This window comes from Budorcas taxicolor, chromosome 5, assembly GCF_023091745.1.
Source record: "Budorcas taxicolor isolate Tak-1 chromosome 5, Takin1.1, whole genome shotgun sequence".
NCBI classification, from domain to species: Eukaryota; Metazoa; Chordata; class Mammalia; order Artiodactyla; family Bovidae; genus Budorcas; species Budorcas taxicolor.
In genome coordinates, this window is record NC_068914.1 from 127,033,744 (window position 1) to 127,058,550 (window position 24,807).

A 24,807-nucleotide genomic window follows, 5' to 3' on the forward strand; every position below is an offset into this window, starting at 1 on the left:
CAGTTAAATAAAGAAATTTTGGGACTGTAATATACAACATGAAGGAATGATGCTGAAGCTGAAGCTCCAGTACTTTGGCCATCTCATGCGAAGAGTTGACTCATTAAAAACTCTGATGCTGGGAGGGATTGGGGGCAGGAGGAGAAGGGGACGACCGAGGATGAGATGGCTGGATGGCATCACGGACTCGATGGACGTGAATCTGAGTGAACTCCGGGAGATGGTGATGGACAGGGAGGCCTGGCATGCTGCGATTCATGGGTCGCAAAGAGTCGGACACGACTGAGCGACTGAACTGAACTGAACTGAATATACAACATGATGACCGTTGGTAACAATACTGTATTGCATATTTGAAAGTTGCTAAGAAAATAGGTCCTAAAAGTTCTCATCACAAGGAATACAAATTAACTTTATGAGATGATGAATTTAATCTTATTATAGTCATCATTTTGCAGTATATACATATATCAAATTATTAATGTTGTACACCTTAAACTTATACAATGTTATATATCAATTATATCTCAATAAAACTGGAAAAATAAGTATAAAGCACATTAAAAACCTTTGTATGATTTTGGGTTCATGAAACAAATTTGAGCTTTAGAATTAATTTTGCCTTTTAACAAAGGTTTACTTATTTATTTTTCCTAATCACAGGAAGCTTTTCTGGGCAAGATTCAGATAAGATGGGGATATCCATGTCAGATATTCAGTGTCTCCTGGATAAAGAAGGTGCATCTGAACTTGTCATTGATGTTATAGTGAATACCAAAAATGACAGAATTTTTTCAGAAGGCATCTTACTTGGCATTGCCTTGCTGGAAGGAGGAAACACACAAACTCAGGTACCTGCTTACCGTCATTGTCGTTGGTTACATTTGGTTATTTTGTATTTCTTACTTCTTTGTCTTGGAAACCCAAGTAATGATTTTTCTTTAAGTTTCTCATGACTATCTCAAAAAGAAAAAAAACCCACAACAACTTTGTATCACATTATCCTTATAAATTTTTTGATTTGCTGTAGTAACTACATTGTTGTTGTTTAGTCACAAAGTCACGTTAGACTCTTTTGCAACCGTGGACTATAGCCTGCCAGCCTCCTCTGTCCATGGGATTTGTCAGGCAAGAATATGGCATGAGTTGCCTTTTTCTTCTCCAGGGGATCTTCCTGATCGAGAGACTGAACCCAAGTCTCTTGCATTGGAGACTGAACCCAAGTCTCTTGCATTGGCAGACAGGTTCTTTACCACTGAACCACGTGGGAAGCAGAACTTTGCAAATTACTCAGTGAAGCAGAACATTCCAGAAATTCTCATTTGCTTAGGGAAATTTTAGGCTGACTAAGCAGATTAGGACATTTTGACTTATCCAAGAATTACATGTAAAAAAAGGAATTAAGTGCATTTATTAAATGAGGTAATATATATATATATAAATTCCTCATACAGTACTTGACGTTGAAACAAGTTCTGATAACATTCACCATGCATCTCAGTTACTTTTTTAGAAACTGAGAACTCTTCTGTTCCCTGTTCCCCAAATCTGCCGGTGCTTGTTACCCTGCTGCCTCTGAGTAGCTGAAGCTTTCCCTGTTGTGGGCAGAGAAGAACCATTCCTTCTTTTTTTGTTCTGTTTACTTATTCAGCTCAGGAGGGGTGACTTGAGAGTCATCGTTCATCTACTCAGTGCTCCAATCCAGTGAGCAGTGTGCTCACCTGCACGTAGGATCATACCATTTCCCGAAGGCACACATGTGACTTAGAAACTCCTGCCAAGTTGCCCCTGAACTTCCCCATACCTAAAGGCAGAGTTCACTGTATGATCCTGAGAGCTGGGACATATTCCCAGGGAACAGCCTTCCTCCTCCCAGCCCTGCCACTCACTAACAAGGTATTTCCAGGTTTCAAACAACTAATTGGAAATTCCAGAATCTATTTTCCCTATTCATGGCAAGTAGACATCACATCTTATTAAGCACGAAAAAAAAAATCATGTTGCTTCTAAAGACACCTTTCCAAAACACATATTATTCTCCTGCTTAAAGTCAGTCACTTTCCCCTATAAAGGCAAATGCTCCTTCATGATCTAATCTCTTCAAGTTTTCTAACTTTCTGTTCTTACTCCATCTCTCCCCGCCTCCATCCTTTCTCTTGTGTACTAAGCTCTTTATAGCTCCTCAGATGTGCTATGCCATTTCTCATGTCACTTTCTCCTCTCTGAGGACTCAACTCATGAACTTCTCTTGGAAGCCTTTTCTTACCCCACGTCCCACTGGGCAGAATTGTCCACTAGTGACTCTATGCTTCTGCTATATCCTGCAGATATCTGCAGTAGCATTTCTGCATGTTTGTGTGTGCACCTCTTCATGAGTACAGCAGGCTCTGTCTAGTGAATTATGAATCCTTAGAGGTTGAGACCACATGTTTTCCATCTTCACATCCCTTGTTTCTGGCACCATGTCTGGCCCAGCCTAGGGATTCAGTAAATAATTGGAAGTGAACATCCCTATGAATGAATGGTCCATTTCTATTTACAAAGTCTTCACTATTTTGCTGTGGCCTTTGGGACCACTTCTCTATCTGAGCTCCCATAACATTTGCTTCTTGGATGCTCCCTTGGCATTTTTCCTGTGCTGCTTTGCTTCGTTGTTATCTATATAATATTCTTCTTCTCCAGTTAAATGTCATCTTCTTTAAAGTAGGGGGATCATGTCTTGTTCTTCATATCTACAGCTTTATAGCCATTTGACAAATACTTGATGAAATAGAATTCAGTGATTTTTGTTTATGAAAATCTTTTAAAAGGGTTATGACAGTCTTGTTTACCAGCCTTACACTATCCAGATTTCTCACTTATCTACATCATTGTGTAACCCAGATGTCAACTGTGTGCTCCTGGCCCTAAGATATCTAATTGAGGTCAGCTGGAATGCTTACCTTCCCCAAGACTTCTGTCAAAATCCAGGGGGATTTATATTCTAATTGTCTCATTGACCACTGTTGTCTTGCTTACTTAGTTCAGGGATTGTCTTGACACCCAGCTTCTGTAGTCCTGAATTAGGGATCTGATGCCCTTTCTTAAGTTTTACCCTCCTAGCTACATAAATCAATTTATATGTTTAAATGTACTTAATTAAAAATTGGTTGAGAGGAGGATAAAGAAGATGGTTAAATTACAATTTCAAATTGTACACTAATAATAGCAACAATGAGAATGCTACTGCTAAGTCACTTCAGTCATGTCTGACTCTGTGCGACCCCATAGACGGCAGCCCACCAGGCTCCCCCATCCCTGGGATTCTCCAGGCAAGAATACTGGACTGGGTTGCCATTTCCTTCTCCAGTGCATGAAAGTGAAAAGTGAAAGTGAAGTCGCTCAGTCATGTCCGACTCTTAGCGACCCCATGGACTGCAGCCTACCAGGCTCCTCCATCCATGGGATTTTCCAGGCAAGAGTACTGGAGAGGGGTGCCATTGCCTTCTCCAACAATGTGAATAATGCCTTCTAAATACTAGGCCCTCTTCTTAGTGCTTTCAGTGTATTAGCTTGATTAATCCTTACAACAACCTGTGCAGGAACTTGAATCCTATCTCATCTTACCAAAGAAGAATCTGAGATACACGTAAGCTCATGTAGCTGGTTAGAAATCAAGCTAGGATTGGAGCCCATGTAGACAGGCTCCAGTGTCTGTGCTCTTAACTGCTATAAACATCTCCTTTCAGGACTGTCTTGGTGGTCCTCTGGCTAAGAATCCAACTTGCAATGCAGAGGTCATGGGTTCAATTTCTGGTGGTTGAACTAAGATCCTACATGCTGCAAAGCAACTAAGTCTGCACGCCACAACAGAAGACCCCATATGATGCAGCTGATAAATAATAGATATTTAAAATGTCCTTCTAAAATATCCTTCTGTCTACTCATTCCTGGGAAGTTTCACTGACTGATCACCCTGCATTACACCCTAGTATTACATCATCTCTCTGAGTCCTCACTTCATTTCTCTTCTCTGCCCTCTCATTTCTAGTTGCTCTCCATCCTTCTTGGGGGAAAGTCCTTCCTCTATTACATGGAACTGTTTATCTATCACCTTGGCTCCTGAAAAAAAAATGAGGAGTTTTCCCTTATACTCTGAAGCTTATGGAGGTGGTTTCCCTTTGTGAGGGATTAAATTGTTATGCTACCTCTTGAGATTATATAAATATTATAAAAGCGTACTATTTATCTTTATTAAAATCATACTGTTCAGGTTCGTTGTCGTTTTTGTTCAGTCACTCAGTTGTGTCTAATTCTTTGTGACCCTAGGGACTGCAGCGTGCCAGGCTTCCCTGTCCTTCACCATCTCACAAACCTTGCTCAAACTCATGAGTCAGTGAGTCTGTGCTCTTAACTGCTATAAACATCTCCTTTCAGGACTATCTTGGTGGTCCTCTGGTTAAGAATCCAACTTGCAATGCAGAGGTCATGGTTCAATTTCTGGTGGTTGAACTAAGATCCTACATGCTGCAAAGCAATTAAGCCTGCACGCCACAACAGAAGACCCCATATGATGCAGCTAATAAACAATAAATATTTAAAATGTCCTTCTAAAATATCCTTCTGTCTACTCACTCCTGGGAAGTTTCAACTGATAGTTGAATGATACCATTCAACTATCTCATCCTCTGTTACCCGCTTCTCATCCTGCCCTCAATGTTTCCCAGCATCAGGGTCTTTTCTAATGAGTCAGTTCTTCGCATAAGGTGGCCAAAGTACTACAGCCTCAGCCTCACCATCAGTCCCTCCAGTGAATATTCAGGATTGATTTCCTTTCTAGTTTTTAAAAGTCCGTGTAAATCACTTGTTATTTTGAGCTTAAAGGGTCATTTTATATAATGATTTAGAGTCAGAGAATCTAGATTTAAGTCCCATCTCTATTACTATTATATAATATTGGGAAAGTCGTTTTCACTCACCAAACTTTATTTTGTTGATATATAAAATGAAATAAGCACGCTGTGTTCATCATACAGTTGTCCTGAAAGAATCAATGAGATAATACATGTCAAGGAACAACAAAAATTATAAAACTTTGTGTTAATAGAACCACAAAGTTTTATAACTTCCTCATTAATATATAGGAATCCCTTTCTGCCTTCCAATGCCATTATATTGAAAATATTAGGGTTCAAGCATAAGTGTAATTTATGGGACCACAGAGGTCTCTGAAATCTGCCTTTATCCTCTGAATTAATAACCAGCTTGATGGTTTCACTGTGGTTGCTATGGTTACTGTGGCTTTTTGGCCTGCTTTCTTGAATTGTTGCTAGCCCTCTGCCTAGTGCTTCCCACTTGTAGGTATGAAACTGACTTGTAAGACTTTATGAAAACGCTTTGAGAATGTGCATCACCCACAGCAGAAATTTCAAGACAGGTATCCATTTCCAGGCCTGATGTCATTAGACAGACTCTCACCTGCAAGTCCCAGGACCTGTGAGTCATGGTTTCAGGCACTCTTTCAGCAAGGGTATCTGCAGGAACCAAACTCCCCAAAATTGTCTACTCTATTGGATTACAATCAATTCTACTTGATCTGGAAGTCATTATTTCTTCAGATGTTTTCTTCCCATTGTCTCTCATCAAGTTTATATAACTCCTCTCATATCAGTACAGTGACTGGAATTACTATCTTTATTAATTATTTTTACTGTATTTCTCTTGTGTTGTGTCTGTCCCATGGTTTTAGTCTTAATAACTTAAAATTTCTTGTTCAGAGCACATCACATTTCCTAACTCATACCTCTTCTGGATACTTCTCCAAGCAGACAGTGATTAGGGCAGATGATCTCAAGGTCCGTTATTTCCAGAGATGTGTTTTTATCATACTTTGACTGTTGAATCCTTTCCATATTGTTATTGATTGTGAAGCAGAGTTCACGTCTTGCATTTTATGGTGGGCTTCTCCTGTATCCTATGCAAACAATGTAGCTAATAAAATACCCCAGGGACTTAATGCCTACTTATCAGTGGGTTCCTATGAGTGAGGCTGCCATGGTAACACAGTCTAAATTAAATATACAATAATTTAGGGAAAGAGGAAAGTAACTTTGTAGGCTCACATTTACCAGGATGATCACAGAATTAGTGGTTGTTTTCCAGTCTAGATTACAGAGTCATGAAGGCAGAAATTGTAGCTATTTTTCCTGAGTGTTCTGTCACTTCACAGCATGGGGCCTGGAACACAGTAGGACCTCAATACACAGTACTGCACAAAACATGACTTCATAATAATATAAAAATCAAAGAGCTCTTTGCATACCACTCTTACAGTGTTCTTATGAAATTTAAAAACAAATAATCACTAAAGGTGACTTCAACAACATAAAATTATGTTGAATTTTAGTGGAAAGTACTAAGCAAATATAAACTATTATTAGGACACCATAAGTAGTATAGGAGACTGGTAAAGTTGTCAGTTTATGAAATAATCATGAGCAGCACATTAAATATGGGCTTTTATCCATAATGCTTGTGTTTATTTCAAACATCCTTGAGGGTCGATGTCTGAAAATACGTTTTCTTGCAGTATTCCTTCTACCAGCAGTTACATGAACAAAAAAAATCAGAAAAATTCTTCAAAGTTCTCTACGACCGAATGAAGGCTGCTCAGAAAGAGATAAGATCAACAGTGACAGTTAACACCATCGACTTAGGTAACAAAAAAAGGGATGAAGACACAGAGCTGATGACATCTGGCCCACGGATGAGAGGTGAAGGACTAGCTGAGTATTTGGGAGAATGAGTAGGAGAAAAGCGGGTAACGCAATTTTTAGAGCTCATTTATCTTTGTCATCTTACTTACCTTAGTCTAATTATGCCACTTGTGCCTCTGTGTATGGAACACTGTCCTTGAATTATTGTGGTCACGGTATTGACCTTCAAACAGCTTTGTGGGGTCAGCCTCAAACAAGGAATTATCAGTGCAAAGCAGCTAGTGACATGAAAATATTTGATTTCATCGTGAAATTCATGGTAAAGAACAACTACCCATCCCTTCTGAATGCTCATGAAATGTAAACTGTAAGAACCAGAATTATAGCACTAAACTCTATGAAAGATTCTTGGAATTTGGAATAACAAAGTCATCAGGATAGTAAAAACAAATTGTATAAATATTTTGAACTTTGTACTATTTTCTCACTTTCTTGTATTTAGGAGCTCTTAATTTTATATTTATCAGAAAGACAGGAGCCCTTCTAAAATGGGCTAAGCGTTAAGATCTTTTAAAAAAAAATGTCCCAGTGCATATTTAATTTTTTGGTTGCTCCTTCAGATTCTTTTGGGAAAAGTTGTTGCTCCTCTTGTCAGGTGATTTGAAATCCAATTGTTAGAGAATTTGGGTAACTGTCTTTTTTAAATTAGCAAATGGAAATTAATTCATAAATATGAGTACTGCTTTATTTTCAGTAAGAGATTCGTCATTACATTTAAAAGAGGGAATGAAAGGGCAGTTAACAGAAGCTTCTTCAGCCACATCCAAAGCATACTGTGTATACAGAAGAGAAATGGATCCAGAAATAGACATCATGTGTGCAGGACCTGAAGCAGGAAATGCCGAGGACAAGTCCACCGAGGAAGTAACAATGAGCCCTGCCATTGCCATCATGCAGCCGATTTTGAGGTTTCTGCAGTTACTCTGTGAGAATCACAACCGGGAGCTGCAGGTACTTGTTCTGTTTTGTGTGAGAGCTGAGCCTCCAGCCTATGATGATAGTGATTAAATTCAGATAAAACTAATGTTTTGGAGAGATAATAAGAACAAAATAGTGCTTTTCTGAAATGGGAAGAAATTTTGGTATCTGGGTGAAGAAAAACGAGAAGAAAATTCCTTTATGCATTCCTACAGTATCATTCTTTGCATCCTCAACTCACATCTCTCCAGTCTCAGTGGGTATCCTCTAACCTTAGGACTCTGAGATTTGTTGAATAAGGTCAGTTTTGCCTCATCTGTAGCTTTCTGGGTTTTGTAAGACTTGGATGGCCTTCATCATTGCCAACTCAGTTCATATTTCTTGACTGAGGATACAGAGTATCTTTATATTTTATTATAAACAGAGTTAATATATGTCTATTAGAAACAGTGGAGAAGGCAGTGGCACACCACTCTAGTACTCTTGCCTGGAAAATCCCATGGATGGAGGAGCCTGGTGGGCTGCAGTCCATGGGGTTGCTAAGAGTCAGATATGACTGGGCGACTTCACTTTCACTTTTCACTTTCATGCATTGGAGAAGGAGGTGGCAACCCACTCCAGTGTTCTTGCCTGGAGAATCCCAGGGACGGGGGGCTGCTGTCTATGGGGTCGCAGAGTTGGACACGACTGAAGTGACTTAGCAGCAGCATTATAAACAGAGTTAATATATGTTTTTATTATAAACAGATTAATATAGAAGAGGGTTTTCTTGCTTTTGAAGTTTAGTTGATTTACAATATTGTGTTAGTGTCAGGACTACAGCAAAATGATTCCATTATATATACACACACACACACACACACACACACACACACATCTTTTTAAATTATTTTCTATTAAAGATTATTACAAGATATTGAATAGTTTCCAGTGCTATACAGTAAATGCTTAACGTTTATATATTTTATATGTGAAAGTGAAAGTGTCAGTTGCCCAGTCATGTCCGACTCTTTGTTGCCAGGGTCCAACCCCGGTGGGTCCAGGGTAATTCGAAGCCAGGATGGAGTCGGCAATTAGGAAAGAATTATTTAATTAGAGATATAAAGAGAGATTAGGGAAGAATAGTGTAGTAGGAAAATTAGTGGAGAAAAGAGGCTGAATAACTTGGTTTACGTGGAAAACCAATAAAACCCCAAGACAAGGGGTTTGCACCACCTACATAGGCCACAGATGTCTTCCCGGTCTCCTGGAGGAGTGGAGACACAAAGTGCCTCCCCGTTCAGATCTTAGAAGCCCAGGCAAAATTAGTAGGCCTGGCAAGCCTCTGCGCTCCAGATGGGAATTCAGCCAGAAAAGAAGAGAACGAGAAAGAACGACACGAGGGAAACCAGTCTTTCCAGGAACTGGTCTGTTTCTTTATTTTCCAGGGCTGCTTTTATACTTTAAGCCATACATAGAGGTAAATGGAAAATACAAAGTCACGTGGGGTGAGCAGTCCTGACCGTTACTGAAACCACGCTTTCTTTCTGCATTCTTTCTGATATACAAAGTTCTCAGGTGATTTACATCATCTTCTGACCAAGAGGCCTGCTAACATTTTATGACCCTTTCTGATGATGATTAGTCGACCAGAAAACTTATTTTCTCCAAAAGTGATATTTCTTAAGTCAGGCACCACCCTCCGAAGGCACCAGATAAAGTTGCATTCTTGCAGGGCAAAGGTGCAGTGGGCTGTAATCAAGAAAAGAATTTACTTAGCCTAAAATCTAACGTGATTAATATCAAGGTTAATACTTATTTCTCCTATATGCTAGTTATATCAATTAGTGTGTATAAGGGGCAAAGGATATGGAGGCTTAGCAGCATATATTGGCTCAACAATGAAACCCTCCACTGGTATAAATTCTAACTAACTCGCTAATACTATACTAATAATTTTCTAACTTCTCAAAAGAATCTGTATTTAGAAAGTTTACGGTATCTCGTGCCTCTCACGGTTGGGAGGCTGCGAACAATCACATGTGGCTGGACAAACCTGTCAGGCAGGTTAGAGAGCCATCAGAGGAATTTTTGGACCGAAACACTCTTGTTACACCCAGGAGATTTATTAACTGGAGTTCTAAGCTAACTCGTTTTCAGAGAGAGGTGGTGGGGGATAGCCCCCCGTAATGTCAGAAGTGTAGGTGAAAGCATAATGCAGTAAGGTAGGCAGACTCTGGTTTTGGGGGTAGATGCTCGAGAATGTCCAGGGGGACCCCTGAGGCCTGATCCCGCCTTTGTGTATGTCAGGCCTCCTTCCTCATGACCTTTGCCATGGGCGGGATTCCCCACGCTGGCTCCCGGCACTTTGTGACTCCTTGGACTGTTGCCCAGCAGGCTTGTCTTCCATGGAATTCTCCAGGCAAGAATACTGGAGAGGGTACCCACTCCCTTCTCCAGACTATCTTCCTGACCCAAGGATCATACCTGGGTCTTCCACACTGCAGGCAGATTCTTTACCATCTGAACCACCAGGGAAGACCTATTTTATATGTGGTAGTGTGTGTTTGTTAATCCTGTGTGTGTATATGCTCAGTTGCCAACTTCTATCTGACTCTTTGTGGCCTGACTGTAGCGCAGGCTCCTCTGCCCATACAATTTTCCAAACAAGAATACTGGAGTGGGGTGACATTTCCTCCTCCAGGGAATCTTCCTGACCCAAGGACTGAACCCATGTCTCCTGCGTCTCCTGCATTGGCAGGTGGATTCTTTACTGCTAGCGTTACCTGGGAAGCCCTTTAGTAGTTACCTTATCAAATTGCAAACATCTATTAGATCATAGAAAAGGCAAGGAAATTCCCAAAAAAACAGCATCTACTTCTGCTTCTTGACTGCACTAAAGCCTTTGACTCTATGGATTATAGCAAACTGTGGAAAATTGTTTAAAAGGTGGGAATATGAGACCATTTTACCTGCCTCCTGAGAAACCTTCATGCACATCAAGAAGCAACAGTTAGAACCTTACATGGAACAACAGATTGGTTCAGAATTGGGAAAGGAATACGTCAAGGCTGTATATTGTCACCCTCGTTATTTAACTTACATCAGAGAACATCATGGGATATGCTGGGCTGGATGACTCACAAGCTGAAATCAAGATTGCCAAGAGAAATATCAGCTACCTCAGATACACAAATGATATGCACACTAATGGCAGAAAGCAAAGAGGAACTAAAGAGCATCTTGATGAGAGTGATAGAAGAGAGTGAAAAAGCTGGCTTAAAACTCAACATTCAAAAATTAAGATCATGGCATCTGGTCTCATCATTTCGTGGCAAATAGATGAGGGAAAAAAAGTAACAGTGACATACTTTATTTTCTTGGACTCCAGAATCACTGAACGGTGACTGCAGCCATGAAATTAAAAGATGCTTTCTCCTTGGAAGAAAAGCTATAACAAACCTACAAAGTATCTTAAAAAGCAGAGACATCCCTTTGCCAACAAAGGTCCATCTAGTCAAAGCTATGGTTTTTCCAGTAGTCATGTATGAATGTGAGAGTTGGACCATATAGAAGGCTGAGTGCCAAAGAATTGATGCTTTCGCACTGTGGTGTTGGAGAACACTCTTGAGAAACCTTGGACAGCAAGGAAATCAAAACAATCAATCCTAAAGAAAATCAACCCTGAATATTCATGGGAAGAACTGGTGCTGAAATGCTAGTTCTTTAGCCACCTGATGGGAAGAGCCAACTCGTTGGAAAAGACCCCAATGCTGGGAAAGATTGAAGGCCGGAGAAGGGGATGACAGAGGATGAGATGGTTGGATGGCATCACCAACTCAACGGACATGAGTTTGAGCAAGCTCTGGAAGATGGTGAAGGCAGTGAATCCTGTTGCGCTGTAGTCCACGGTGTCTCAAAGAGTTGGACATGACCTAGTGACTGAATAACAAAGTTAATAGATTAATTATTACTAAGTTAATTACTAAGCTGTTTAGTTCAGTCGCTCAGTCGTGTCCGACTGTGCGACCCCATGAATCGCAGCACGCCAGGCCTCCCTGTCCATCACCAACTCCCAGAGTTCACTCAGACTCACATCTATCGAGTCAGTGATGCCATCCAGCTATTTCATCTTCTGTCGTCCCCTTCTTTCCTGCCCCCAATCCGTCCCAGCATCAGAGTCTTTTCCAATAGGTCAACTCTTCGCATGAGGTGGCCACAGTACTGGAGTTTCAGCTTTAGCATCATTCCCTCCAAAGAAATCCCAGGGCTGGTCTCCTTCAGAATGGACTGGTTGGATCTCCTTGCAGTCCAAGGGACTCTCAAGAGTCTTCTCCAACACCACAGTTCAAAAGCATCAATTCTTCGGCACTCAGCCTTCTTCACAGTCCAATTCTCACATCCATACATGACCAGGGGAAAAACCATAGCCTTGACTAGATGGACCTTAGTCGGCAAAGTAATGTCTCTGCTTTTGAATATGCTATCTAGGTTGGACATAACTTTTCTTCCAAGCAGTAAGTGTCTTTTAGTTGCATGGCTGCAGTCACCATCTGCAGTGATTTTGGAGCCCAAAAATATAAAGTCTGACACTGTTTCCACTGTTTCCGCATCTATTTGCCATGAAGTGATGGGACCGGATGCCAGGATCTTTGTTTTCTGAATGTTGAGCTTAAAGCCAACTTTTTCGCTCTCCTCTTTCACTTTCATCAAGAGGCTTTTTAGCTCCTCTTCACTTTCTGCCATAAGGGTGGTGTCATCTGCATATCTGACATTATTGATATTTCTCCCAACAATCTTGATTCCAGCTTATGTTTCTTCCAGCCCAGCATTTCTCATGTACTCTGCATATAAGTTAAATAAGCAGGGTGACAATATACAGCCTTGACGTACTCCTTTTCCTATTTGGAAACAGTCTGTTGTTCCACGTCCAGTTCTAACTGTTGCTTCCTGGCCTGCATACAGGTTTCTCAAGAGGCAGGTCAGGTGGTCTGGTATTCCCATCTCTCTCAGAATTTTCCACAGTTTATTGTGATCCACACAGTCAAAGGCTTTGGCATAGTCAATAAAGCAGAAATAGATGTTTTTCTGGAACTCTCTTGCTTTTTCCATGATCCAGCGGATGTTGGCATTTTGATCTCTGGTTCCTCTGCCTTTTTTAAAACCAGCTTGAACATCAGGAAGTTCACGGTTCACGTATTGCTGAAGCCTGGCTTGGAGAATTTTGAGCATTACTTTACTAGCATGTGAGATGAGTGCAATTGTGCGGTAGTTTGAGCATTCTTTGGCATTGCCTTTCTTTGGGATTGGAATGAAAACTGACCTTTTCCAGTCCCATGGCCACTGCTGAGTTTTCCAAATTTGCTGGCATATTGAGTGCAGCACTTTCACAGCATCATCTTTCAGGATTTGAAATAGCTCAACTTGAATTCCATCACCTCCACTAGCTTTGTTCATAGTGATGCTTTCTAAGGCCCACTTGACTTCACATTCCAGGATGTCTGGCTCTAGATGAGTGATCACACCATCGTGATTATCTGGGTCGTGAAGATCTTTTTTGTACAGTTCTTCTGTGTATTCTTGCCACCTCTTCTTAATATCTTCTGCTTCTGTTAGGTCCAAACCAGTTCTGTCCTTTATCGAGCCCATCTTTGCATGAAATGTTCCCTTGATATCTCTAATTTCTTGAGGAAATCTCTAGTCTTTCCCATTCTGTTCTTTTCCTCTATTTCTTTGCATTGATCGCTGAAGAAGGCTTTCTTGTCTCTTCTTGATGTTCTTTGGAACTCTGCATTCAGATGCTTATATCTTTCCTTTCTCCTTTGCTTTTTGCCTCTCTCCTTTTCACAGCTATTTGTAAGGCCTCCCCAGACAGCCATTTTGCTTTTTTGCATTTCTTTTCTATGGGGATGGTCTTGATCCCTGTCTCCTGTACAATGTCACAAACCTCATTCCATAGTTCATCAGGCACTCTATCTATCAGATCTAGGCCCTTAAATCTATTTCTCACTTCCACTGTATAACCATAAGGGATTTGATTAAGGTCATACCTGAATGGTCTAGCGGTTTTCCCTACTTTCTTCAATTTGAGTCTGAATTTGGCAATAAGAAATTCATGATCTGAGCCACAGTCAGCTCCTGGTCTTGTTTTTATTGACTGTATAGAGCTTTTCCATCTTTGGCTGCAAAGAATATAATCAGTCTGATTTCGGTGTTGACCATCTGGTGATGTCCATGTGTAGAGTCTTCTCTTGTGTTGTTGGAAGAGGGTGTTTGCTATGACCAGTGCATTTTCTTGACAAAACTCTATTAGTCTTTGCCCTGCTTCATTCCGCATTACAAGGCCAAATTTGCCTGTTACTCCAGGTGTTTCTTGACTTCCTACTTTTGCATTCCAGTCCCCTATAATGAAAAGGACATCTTTTTTGGGTGTTAGTTCTAAAAGGTCTAAGTTATTACTAAATTGTGTTTATGTCAGTACATATTGAAGTACGTCCTTCTTTTTCTTGAAGTAGTTATTTATTTATTTGGCTGCATTGAGTCTTAGTTGCACACTCAGGATCTTCACTGTATCATATGAGATCTTTTAGTTGTGATGGGCAGGCTCTGGAGCATACAGGCTATGCGGGCTTCATTACTCCACTGCATGTGGGATCTAACTTCCTTGACTGGGGATCAAACCTGCATCTCTTGCACTGCAGGGAAGATTCCCAATGATTGAATCACCAGGAAAGCCCCCTGAAGTACCTCATTCTTATAGCTTCTAAGTATTCCAGTGTTTGGATATACAATTATTTATTAAATCAGTCCCATTGTGATTGGTATGGTGTGATATTCAGTTGGGGCTGTTACAAGCAGTGTGCTCTGAATCTCTTTGTAGTTGTCTGTTACTCAAAATATTGACAGGTCCTCCAAGTTGCCCTTCATATTGGTTGAATCATTTGAAGCTGCACTATGTATAAGGGATTGCTTAGTTGAGTGTTCAATTGCTTCTTTCCCTGATTAACTTCTTCTGGTTTCCTTTTTTTTTTCTCCTTACCTGCTACTTAATTATTTTTGCCCTTTGTATATAGTTTTAAGATAATGACATTGAGAAATGTTTTTTATGAACTGTATTGATAAATATAGATGCTTGAAAAATCTCTCTCTCTTCTCTTAATCCTAAGAGAAATGTAATAAATGTGAATACTTCCTTATAAAGAGCAGGGATGATTTGGGAGAATGGCATTGAAACACGTAGCTGCTGCCGTTGCCGCTAAGTAGCTTCAGTCGTGTCCGACTCTGTGCGACCCCAAAGACGGCAGCTCACCAGGCTCCCTCGTCCCTGGGATTCTCCAGGCAAGAACACTGGAGTGGGTTGCCATTTCCTTCTCCAATGCATGAAAGTGAAAAGTGAAAGTGAAGTCACTCAGTTGTGTCCGACTCTTAGCCACCCCATGGACTAATATCATATAAGAAATGAATCGCCAGTCTAGGTTTGATGCAGGAAACAGGATGCTTGGGGCTGGTGCAGTGGGATGACCCAGAGAAATGGTATGAGGAGGAAGGTGGGAGGGGGGTTCAGGATTGGGAACACATGTACACCCATGGCAAATTCATGTTGATGTATGCCACAAAACCAATACAATATTGTAGAGTAAAAAATAAATAAATAAAATAAAATCTGGAAAAAAACAAAATAAAGAGCAGGTCTGTTCCACATTGCCATGGGGTTCCTCTTGAGTTGATAAAACACCCTTAGAAAAAAATTGAAAACATTTAGCACAGTGATTTTTTTTAATGCCTTGGGTATATTTTTTTGTTGTTGTTTAGCACTTCCTGAGGAATCAAAACAACAAAACAAATTACAACCTTGTCTGTGAGACCCTTCAGTTTTTGGATTGCATTTGTGGAAGTACAACAGGGGGCCTGGGACTCTTGGGTCTCTACATCAACGAGAAGAATGTAGTGCTGGTCAACCAGACTCTGGAGAGCTTGACTGAGTATTGCCAAGGTCCATGCCATGAAAATCAGGTAACTGAAAGCAGTCCTTCACTAAAATTATTCCGACCAGTTAGCCAGAGAATCAGCTTGGTGAAAGAGCCAAGCTTTGTGTGCATTTGAAAGATTTTTCTTTTACTTTGCCAGATATTTTTACTTTCCTAACAATGCATACAAAGACTGAATTATAGACTAGCAAATACTACGCCATATTTTAATTTAATTTCACTGTAAAAGGAAATTCCCATGAAAACATCCGAGATAAAAATCAGAGTACAATATATTTTTTCGTCATTGATCAGTTTTCACCTTTAGTCATTCTCTCCAGGATTTGTGGCATCGGCTCCCTTTGGCTTCTTCAGCTCCACTGCAGTGGGTTGTGTATATTACCATCTTTATATTGACAGTAAATGTAACAAATAGGTTATATTGTTCCCATTTTGCTGATAGCTAGATTGTGACTCAGAAATTAAGTGATGTCCAGGGTCCCAGAATAATGGAATCTCTTTAAGTTGTAGGGTCATTCTTAAAACTCAGGACTTGTGGCTGAGTCTAAACAGAGTGTGCTTTCGACTGTATAACATTTTCCAGGGCAAAGTTTCGACTCCCTCTTCCAGAGTGTTTGTCTCTGATTCCATTTTCTTGGATATCACAGACACAGAGAGGGAGTAGAAGATGGAATACTTGGGTTGGTAAAGGGCGGGGGGCAGCCTGGAGTTTATTGACTCCACATCCACACAGATGTTATAGAGCTACCATCACAAGCACGGATCCACCGTGGAAGGAAGAATTTTCAAATCACACACATTCTGGATATAAATTTTAAAGAAACCACTGAGACCAAATGTCAGTGCTTGATACAGGAAAGAAATGTTGAAAAGTAATTGCTTTTCTATTGCAAATTATATGACATATATGTGCAAAGTACACACACATACATGTACATACATAGGTATGTAGAACAAAAACATGACAGTTATTGGCATAAATAATTTGTTATGGGGATCTTTATCACCTGTAATGTGCATGTGACATGGTGAAAGAGTTTGTGGATTTTGCTCTGTATTATATTTCACTCTTCCAGGGCAATAATATAAGAAAATCTATTGATTTTAAGTTAAGGAAATATATGCAGATTCAAAGATTTCATTTTGTTGTTGGTTAAAATCAAGTAAATCTATAATAGAAAGCATGTATTCTCCACTCTGGGTTTTTTAAGAAAATGAAACTGAGTTTTGAAAGTTACTAAATCAAGTTAGCTAAAAACAGAAATTAATAATAATATAGCATAAATCCCATATACTCTAAAAATAAGCTTACTATGAAGCCCGTGCTCTGGAAATATGTGGAAGGAAGGAAAATTGCTAGCAAATTTCAGAAATGATCTGCAAATTGATTTCCTCTAAGTTTAGCAACCACTGTCATGATCAGAAGAACCTCAGAAAATGTAGATGAATGGAAGATACCTCTCCTTGGTGTCAGGGTAGTAAAAATTTCCTTGTGAAGAGAGAAATGAAGCCCATCCTGAAAAATAACAATCCTTTCAGAATTACCTTGATTTTACTCTTTCTCGTTTATTTTACCTGGGTTTCAATTTTTCAAATCCCTTTGATTCTGGGTGCTGCATGGTAAGATGTAGTTCCACAAATTCCAACCCATGAGTTTCCGATTTTCAAGTTGTATAAAATGAATTAAATTCAGAGTCCTAGCATGGTAGGCCCTAACCTTCAAAATACTGACATTTATCTCTCAGGGTACTTTATAAACTTTTCCCAAATCAGATTCCTCTATAAATTGCTTAAGTTTAAGGAATCTGCTAACCTTTTCCCTCAACCAGCATAATTGACACGATGTCTGAAATATCAGGAGTGACTGTATTCCCAGCACAGTCAACAGCATAGATTGTTACTCATTTAGCATTAAATAGCAGAGAAATGAAGATGCCACATCATTACAGATAAAGTTGACTTACAAACCTTGGGCATAAGGTTTTTATAAATAGGAATATTCTCTTAAAATTGATCAGATCTTAAAATTCTAAATTTAAAGAATTTCTCTAATGAAGGACATATAAAAATTTATAGACCGAGTGTTTTACTTAACCATTGTTTTTTGAAATTCTACAAAAATGGTTCACCTGAAAAGATACCTGTTTCATACAATATCTTTCTCCGTGTTCTTCATACAAGTCATTTAATTAACACTAATCAAATAATAGACTCTATGTAAAAGAATATGTAAAGTTAAATCTTTGACTTATATTAGACAATCTCAAAGTTAAATCTTAATTGTATTTTAAAGGTTAAAAGGCTAAGGTGATTCTATTATTTTATATCATGGCCTCTAGTGCTCTTATGTTGTAAATAGACTTATTTTTAAAATATTTTGTTTTCTAGACGTGTATTGCTACTCATGAATCTAATGGAATTGATATCATCATTGCTTTGATTCTAAATGACATAAACCCTCTTGGTAAATATCGAATGGACCTGGTGCTCCAGCTAAAGGTAAAATAAACCCGCTGGGGAGAAGGGGAAAGTGACATTCTCTATATAAAACTCACTTTCAGAGTTGACTCTAAATGTTCAAGTAGGTCTTCTGAAAAGCAAGGTCTTATCATATTTTCAAGTAATGAATTGACAGAAAGGGAAAGTAAAAGCATGAGCACTGACTTCCTAAGAAAGTGTCGAATAAGACTTGAGGATACCTTACTGTAAGTGTTTCTAAGCAGCCACTTTGTTTCACTGCTTTTCTTTTCTATTTTTCATTATATAGAGGAACATAAGATGCTGAACATTCACTTTGCCATATGTTTTTAATTCATCTTGAGTATAGAATTCTATCTCACAAGTCACAATTAATGAAACTATGGTAGAAGAGGGCTCTGTTTTCGTTTTATGTCTATTTTCTAAAAGTTGTTTTCTTTTATATTAGAATTTTAATTTTTTCCCTAATACAGTAAGCCATTTTCAAGCTCCCTTAGAGAAGTTTTTGTTTAGTTGCTAAGTCGTGTCCTGCTCTTTTGCAGCCCCATGTTCTCTGTCCATGGGATTTTCCAGATAAGAATACTGGAATGGGCTGCCATTTCTTTCTCCCTGGGGTCTTCCTGACCCAGGGTCCGAACCAGTATCTCCTGCATTGCAGGCAGATTCTTTACTACTGAGCCACCAGGGAAGCCCCCTTTGAGAAGTTGCTTTAGCTTATGTGTACTTTATAGCAGTTCCATTTATCAGAAGTCAGGAGCACAATGGCATTTTGAAAAAAATTTCTTCAACTTTTTGTTCAAATGGAAATAAGTAAGTGAATATACACAAGAAACTATATAGTTCCAAATAAAAAGACATTATATTCAATTGAGATGAATTATTAAAGAGTGCATGTGTTAGGTGTTAGAACTAAAAACATTGCTTATTTAAAATTTTTCCATAAACATAGGGTTGATCCAATATCACAGAGGATAAAGTTTACCTTTTATAGGTAAATTGATGGCCGAGAAGGATAGAAATGGTATTTTTATAGTTGTTTCTAAATATAGATTTAGATTACATAATGGAATGCATGTATGTCCTACCTATGTGGAGATTATGCTGATGATGGCTCTTAATAAGCAAACAGAGTTATGTTTGTGTGTTTTCACTATTTTTATTTGCAATAGGTATCAGCTTTGGATCTTTCTCTTCATAAATGAGAAAGAAGGTGATTCTCAGGTAGATTGCACTTGTGTCCTTTTCCTCATTAACTTCATTCTTCAGTTAGCAAAGTCAGCCTGGCCTATATGATAGCTTAATTGGAGTTACTAGAAAAAAAATTATTTCATCTTGAATTCATCTTTAACCATATTTCAGAAAGAAACAGCATTTTGAAGCCTTAGATTTTGGGGTTTTTTAAATCTTTCATTTATCTAAAGACTTACACCTTTAAATCTCATGTTTAATAGATATAACTTAACTGGGAGAAATACTGAAGGATTCATCAACTTAAAACAAAGTGTAGGGGACTTCCCTGGCACTCTAGTGGTTAAGACTTCACCTTCCAATGCAGGGGTTATGGGTTGAATCCCTAGTTGGGGAGCTAAGATCGCACATGTCATGGCCGAAAAAATAAAACATAAAACAGAAGCCATATTGTGACAAATGCAGTAAGGACTTTAAAAATGGCCCACATCAAAAAAAATCTAAAAAATAAACTAAAACAAAGTGTAGACATATAGATTATTTACAAATTCAAACCTATGGGGAGGAACCCTAAATGATAAGGTATGACTTACTTGTATGAAGATATTCTTAGCTACTCAAATGAAAATCTGTTTTGAAAAAAGGGTCATTTAAAATTTCATTTATGTTACCTTTTCAAAATATGACAGTTGGATAGGTCAAGGTATATGTAAAATAGAAAATGAATGAATTTGAATTGAAATATTTATAATATTTTACTAAGAGAGATGAGTGTATGTTTCTAAATAATGCATGAGGCTTTGTACATAATGGCCAGTATGAGAACAATGTTTGTAAGACAGAATGATATAGTATACTGGCAAATTTTAGAAGGTGTATGTAGGATGCTTTTAATTGTAAATTCCCTGGAACATTATAGAGATGCCATATGAAAAAAATGTTAAGGTTTTATTATATATCATTTACTCTTAAAATTAATTACTTAAACAAGTATAATTTTAAGTATATTTAACTGTACTCATTTACTATACAATTTCATGAATTTTTTCATGTATGTATATATCTTGTCCCTTTTAATTTACATTTCATAACTGACCTGGACTATAAATTGCTGAATTTGTAAAATAAGTAGATTTTTTTGTTGTTATTGTTACTGTTGTTGTTGGGTGTTTTTTTTTTTTTTTTTTTGGTCTAAGGACTCTAACTTCTTTTGGAAGAGAATCCTTTATTAACACATAAAAATTGGATTTCTTAGCATATATAATCTCTTGAACTTTCAAAGTGATTTAGATTTCAGTAGGTCATTTACAAGATTTCTATTCCCCCAAGATAGTATGAAAAAGATTGGTTAGGAAAACACCGTATTGCCAATATTCTGAAATTGGATGTATTTTTAAGCTAATTTGTACTGGGGCTGCTGAATGAAGTTCATTAGAGAGAGTACTGTTAGTGTTGCCCGGGTTTTAGCTTTTGATTATATTGGGTCAGTTCAGATTGCTCTAAAGATGTAAGGTCTTCACTAACTCTAGAACCTTACTTTTTAAAAGATATGTTGTTTGTGTGGGATGCTGGATTATAAAAAGGAAATTTTAGGATTTGTGCAAATCTGTAGAAATTAAAAATGGAGCATCATTCCAAACGTTGAGGATATTTTGCTTTGTGCTATAAGACTTTCTGTAACTGTGTGGTACCCATTTTGTAGAATAAATTGGCTGAATCAGAAACATTTAAGATTTCTTCTATAGGTAAACATGTTTGAGAGAATATATTTTTAAAACCAAATTAGGAAGCACCAAAGACAACATGAACTGTTTTTATTTTCTATTAAACAAAAAATAGAAAATATTCTACAACCCAACTTGTTAAAATGTTGCATACATATATTACCATGTAGGGAGTCTAAACTGTTATCAATAAATTTATATTTTGTTTCTAACTCATGAATTTAGAATTTTGTAAATTAATTCTCACTAATTATTGATCAAATTTATTTAAGATTTTGATTTGCTATGAGTTGATGTTTCATGTTAAAAACAATTATGCTAAATTCTAATGAACTATATGCCGTTTTTTGTAAAATATGTCATTGATACTGGTTCACCTTACTGTCTTATTAGATTGTCTTCATATAAAGGCCTACTTAGGAAATAGTGAAGGAAGATATGATTATATTTTAATATATCATATATAAAGTCAATTTTGTGTTTAAAATGCCTTTATAGCAATATTTAAAATTTCCTTTGTAACATATTTCGAATGATTCATTGCTTTTATCTCTGTGTTGACAATAAAATAAAACATTCTCTTTTAAAACGTTAATAAGCTAACTGAAAAGTAGGAGTTTACAATTGTGCTTGATTTAAAAAATAGTCCTGATAATCTCAATTGAAACACATGCAGGGGATCCTTAATCCATGAAATAGACTTTTCATGTGCATCAACTCAATGTGTATCTTTAGAACAATGCCTCCAAGCTTTTGCTGGCCATCATGGAAAGCAGGCATGACAGCGAGAATGCAGAAAGGATTCTTTTCAACATGAGACCCAAAGAACTGGTAAGAGCACTTTTGAAAGTCATGTCAATAATGTGTAACCTAAAAGGGACAGTGTGTAGTATACATGTCAGGGGAGAAGTCTAAGGCTTTCCCTGCTCTGCCGAGACATTGATGGCACATCACGACTTGCCATTACTGATACCTCAGAAGGCTTATGAACGCAAAGGCCTGTGTGATTTGGGTCCTTATGACTTCATTGGTTTGTCCACTCTAAATACTTTTCTTAACCGGCTTGTTAAACTTGACTGAACTATCTGCAAATTATTTTTGCCCCCCAAAAACATTTGCTTTAGTTTGTGTATTAGGATACATGTGAGGAAGATAAATAAAAATGTTTGCACCCCTCAAAAATTATATTTATACCTCTTTCTGAAAATAAAAGCAGAATAAATATCCTTTGCAGTTGTCCTCATGTTCAACTGAGGACAGTGTTCAGCCTGGAGAAAATTGCATGGAGACCTGATGGGAAATCCCCAGAGATCATTATTAGTGTTGTCTTCCTATTGGAGAGGTTATATTTTCCTCCTCACTGTGACATGGGAATTATGAAGAAATATCAGCATGCTTTAACAGCACTGAGTTTCAAAAGCATTGAGAACATTCTCAAACTGTATAGCCAGTCCCCTAATAACTAAGTCCTAATTGTTTGAGTACCCCTGTTGGTGCTATGGGCAACTCTATGAAGACACTTTTAATGTGTAAGCAGGAGAAGTTCATTGATGTGAAAGAGCATTTGATAAATATTAGAACAAACTGTGGGCCCAGGAGGTACAGGGAAGGGATAGGGAAGCAATGTGTAATGTTAACAGGAAACATGGAAGGTTGGGAGAAGAGCAGAGAGGCAGGGAGGGTAGAGAAATATGATGTATGAAGGACCTCTTTTGCTCTCTTTAATAGTAAGGAACAGAGTGGAAGAATGTAGATAAAGAGGAAGATAAGGTGCAATTTGATTTAACATATATTTAATGACAGCATAGTATCTGCAAGGCAGTGGGCTAGGAAGAGCAAGACACTTCCTCATCCGCATATATGCTGGCCTCTTGCTGACTCATCCACTGGATGGTAAGCTCCCTGTGGGCAGAAACTCTGTCATATCCACCACTGGGTCCTCAGGCAGAGTATGGTGTCTGTCCAGCACCATGTGTTCTTGTTATTAGTGGACCCTTGATAAATAATGGATGCTTATCAGGGTTCCAAAGTCTCCTAATTCATGGGAACTTTCGCACTGTCAGCTTTCAAAAATCAAAGCCAAAATTTCCAAGGAAAACAGAGAATTTGTAGGAAAATAATTCCATAATCATTTAAATGAAGAAGGTTTCCAATGCCATTTTCACTTAGAATTCTTGCATATTTTTCAAGTCTTAGGAGGCATTCCACTTTTTTATTATACCCCATAAATGAGGCAAATGCACGTTGTTTGTGGCATTTCAAGTCTTGATGTTCCTATTGGTTTTTTGATAGGTGGATGTGATGAAGAATGCCTATAACCAAGGATTGGAATGCGATCATGGGGATGATGAGGGCGGAGATGATGATGTTTCCCCAAAGGATGTTGGACACAATATCTATATCCTGGCCCATCAGGTATCACATTTTTTTAATCTTTGTATTGTTTTGCTAATCTTATCAGTCTCATCGTATGTCATGGCTTGCTGTCAATACTTTCAAGATCTGGTCCTTCCATTTATTCAGTGCTTGTGTCCCTTGCTCTGAGTCAAGAGAAGAAAAAGCTCCCAGAGTGCCCCTAGGGCTGTGGTCAGAGCTGTTCTGCAAGAAAACAGTACTTGGTACCAAAAACTGGGCCAGCAAGGAGGAGAGAATCCCATGTCAGAGCCTGAGGAATAGGTATCCATGGCAACAGATGGAAGTCTGGAAGCAGAGAGGACAGAGGCTCCTGAGAAGACAGAGAGTGTGAAGGAAGGGATGCATTCGGGTCTAAACAGACTTCTGGCCTCTTTGAATTATAGGCTAGCATATTTCCTGCAGAACCTGTAAAGTGACAGCCTCTAACTGTTTTTACCGGACTTCTAAAAAATATGAAGCTAAATTCACATTCTTTCAAAGGAAAACCATTTCTATTTTGTGTTAGTATGAAAACAGGTGCTTGGTTAGTGTTATTTGACACATTTAGTTCTTTTAACCTGAAGATCCACTTTAAACTCGCATCTTCTAATGCAGAGTTGTTTTAGAAGTTAAAAAATTGAGATGTACGTATGTCCATTTGACTATCTATATCAATTCGGTTCAGTTGTTCAGTCATGTTCAACTGTTTGCAACTCCATGGACTGCAGCATACCAGGCTTCCCTGTCCATCACCAGCTCCCGGAGCTTGCTCAGACTCATGTCCATCGAGTTGGTGATGCCATCCAACCATCTCATCCTCTGTCATCCCCTTCTCCTCCCGCCTTCAATCTTTCCCAGTATCAGGGTCTTTTCTAAGGAGTCAGTTCTTCACATCGTATAGCGATTGTCTATATAGCTCTCACTTTTTTACAGAATAAAGTCTAAATTTCTAGACTGTCTTGCTAGTCATTCTCCCCCATTGACAATCTCTACCTTTTCCTGCTTCCCTGTATATCTTATCAGGTAATTGAACAAACATTGGTAGATATAAATAAGACTCTGAATAGATTAACTTTCTGTTTTTAAAATTTTTCCAGTTTTATTGCGATGTAATAGACATATAGCACTGTGTAAGTTTAAGGTATTAAAAATTTCCTCTTTAGATGATTCTTAACCATCTCTGTCCTCATACATAACTGCCTAAGGTATGTAACCTTGAGTATAATTTTTATAAAAAATTCAAAAAGGAGTCAAATTCTAAAAGATATTAATACAAGAAGCTGCAATAATTTTATAGTATAGTTTGCACCATTGAGAAGGTTTTTAGGTCTGTCACGGTATGTTCTCAGCCACGTCCAGCTCTTGGAACCCTGTGGACTGTAG

At 38.4% G+C, this 24,807-nt stretch overlaps 1 protein-coding gene across 1 annotated transcript in view; it reads left to right on the plus strand.

Annotated features, from left to right (window-relative positions):
• Positions 1–24,807, plus strand: part of ITPR2 (inositol 1,4,5-trisphosphate receptor type 2) — a 592,637-nt gene that overhangs the window by 391,306 nt on the left and 176,524 nt on the right. The window contains exons 39-45 of the mRNA XM_052640930.1: positions 664–851; positions 6,569–6,752; positions 7,450–7,706; positions 15,465–15,665; positions 18,029–18,139; positions 21,766–21,861; positions 23,323–23,445. Coding sequence (XP_052496890.1) covers positions 664–851; positions 6,569–6,752; positions 7,450–7,706; positions 15,465–15,665; positions 18,029–18,139; positions 21,766–21,861; positions 23,323–23,445 — 1,160 coding nt within the window. The remainder of the gene's footprint in view (positions 1–663; positions 852–6,568; positions 6,753–7,449; positions 7,707–15,464; positions 15,666–18,028; positions 18,140–21,765; positions 21,862–23,322; positions 23,446–24,807) is intronic.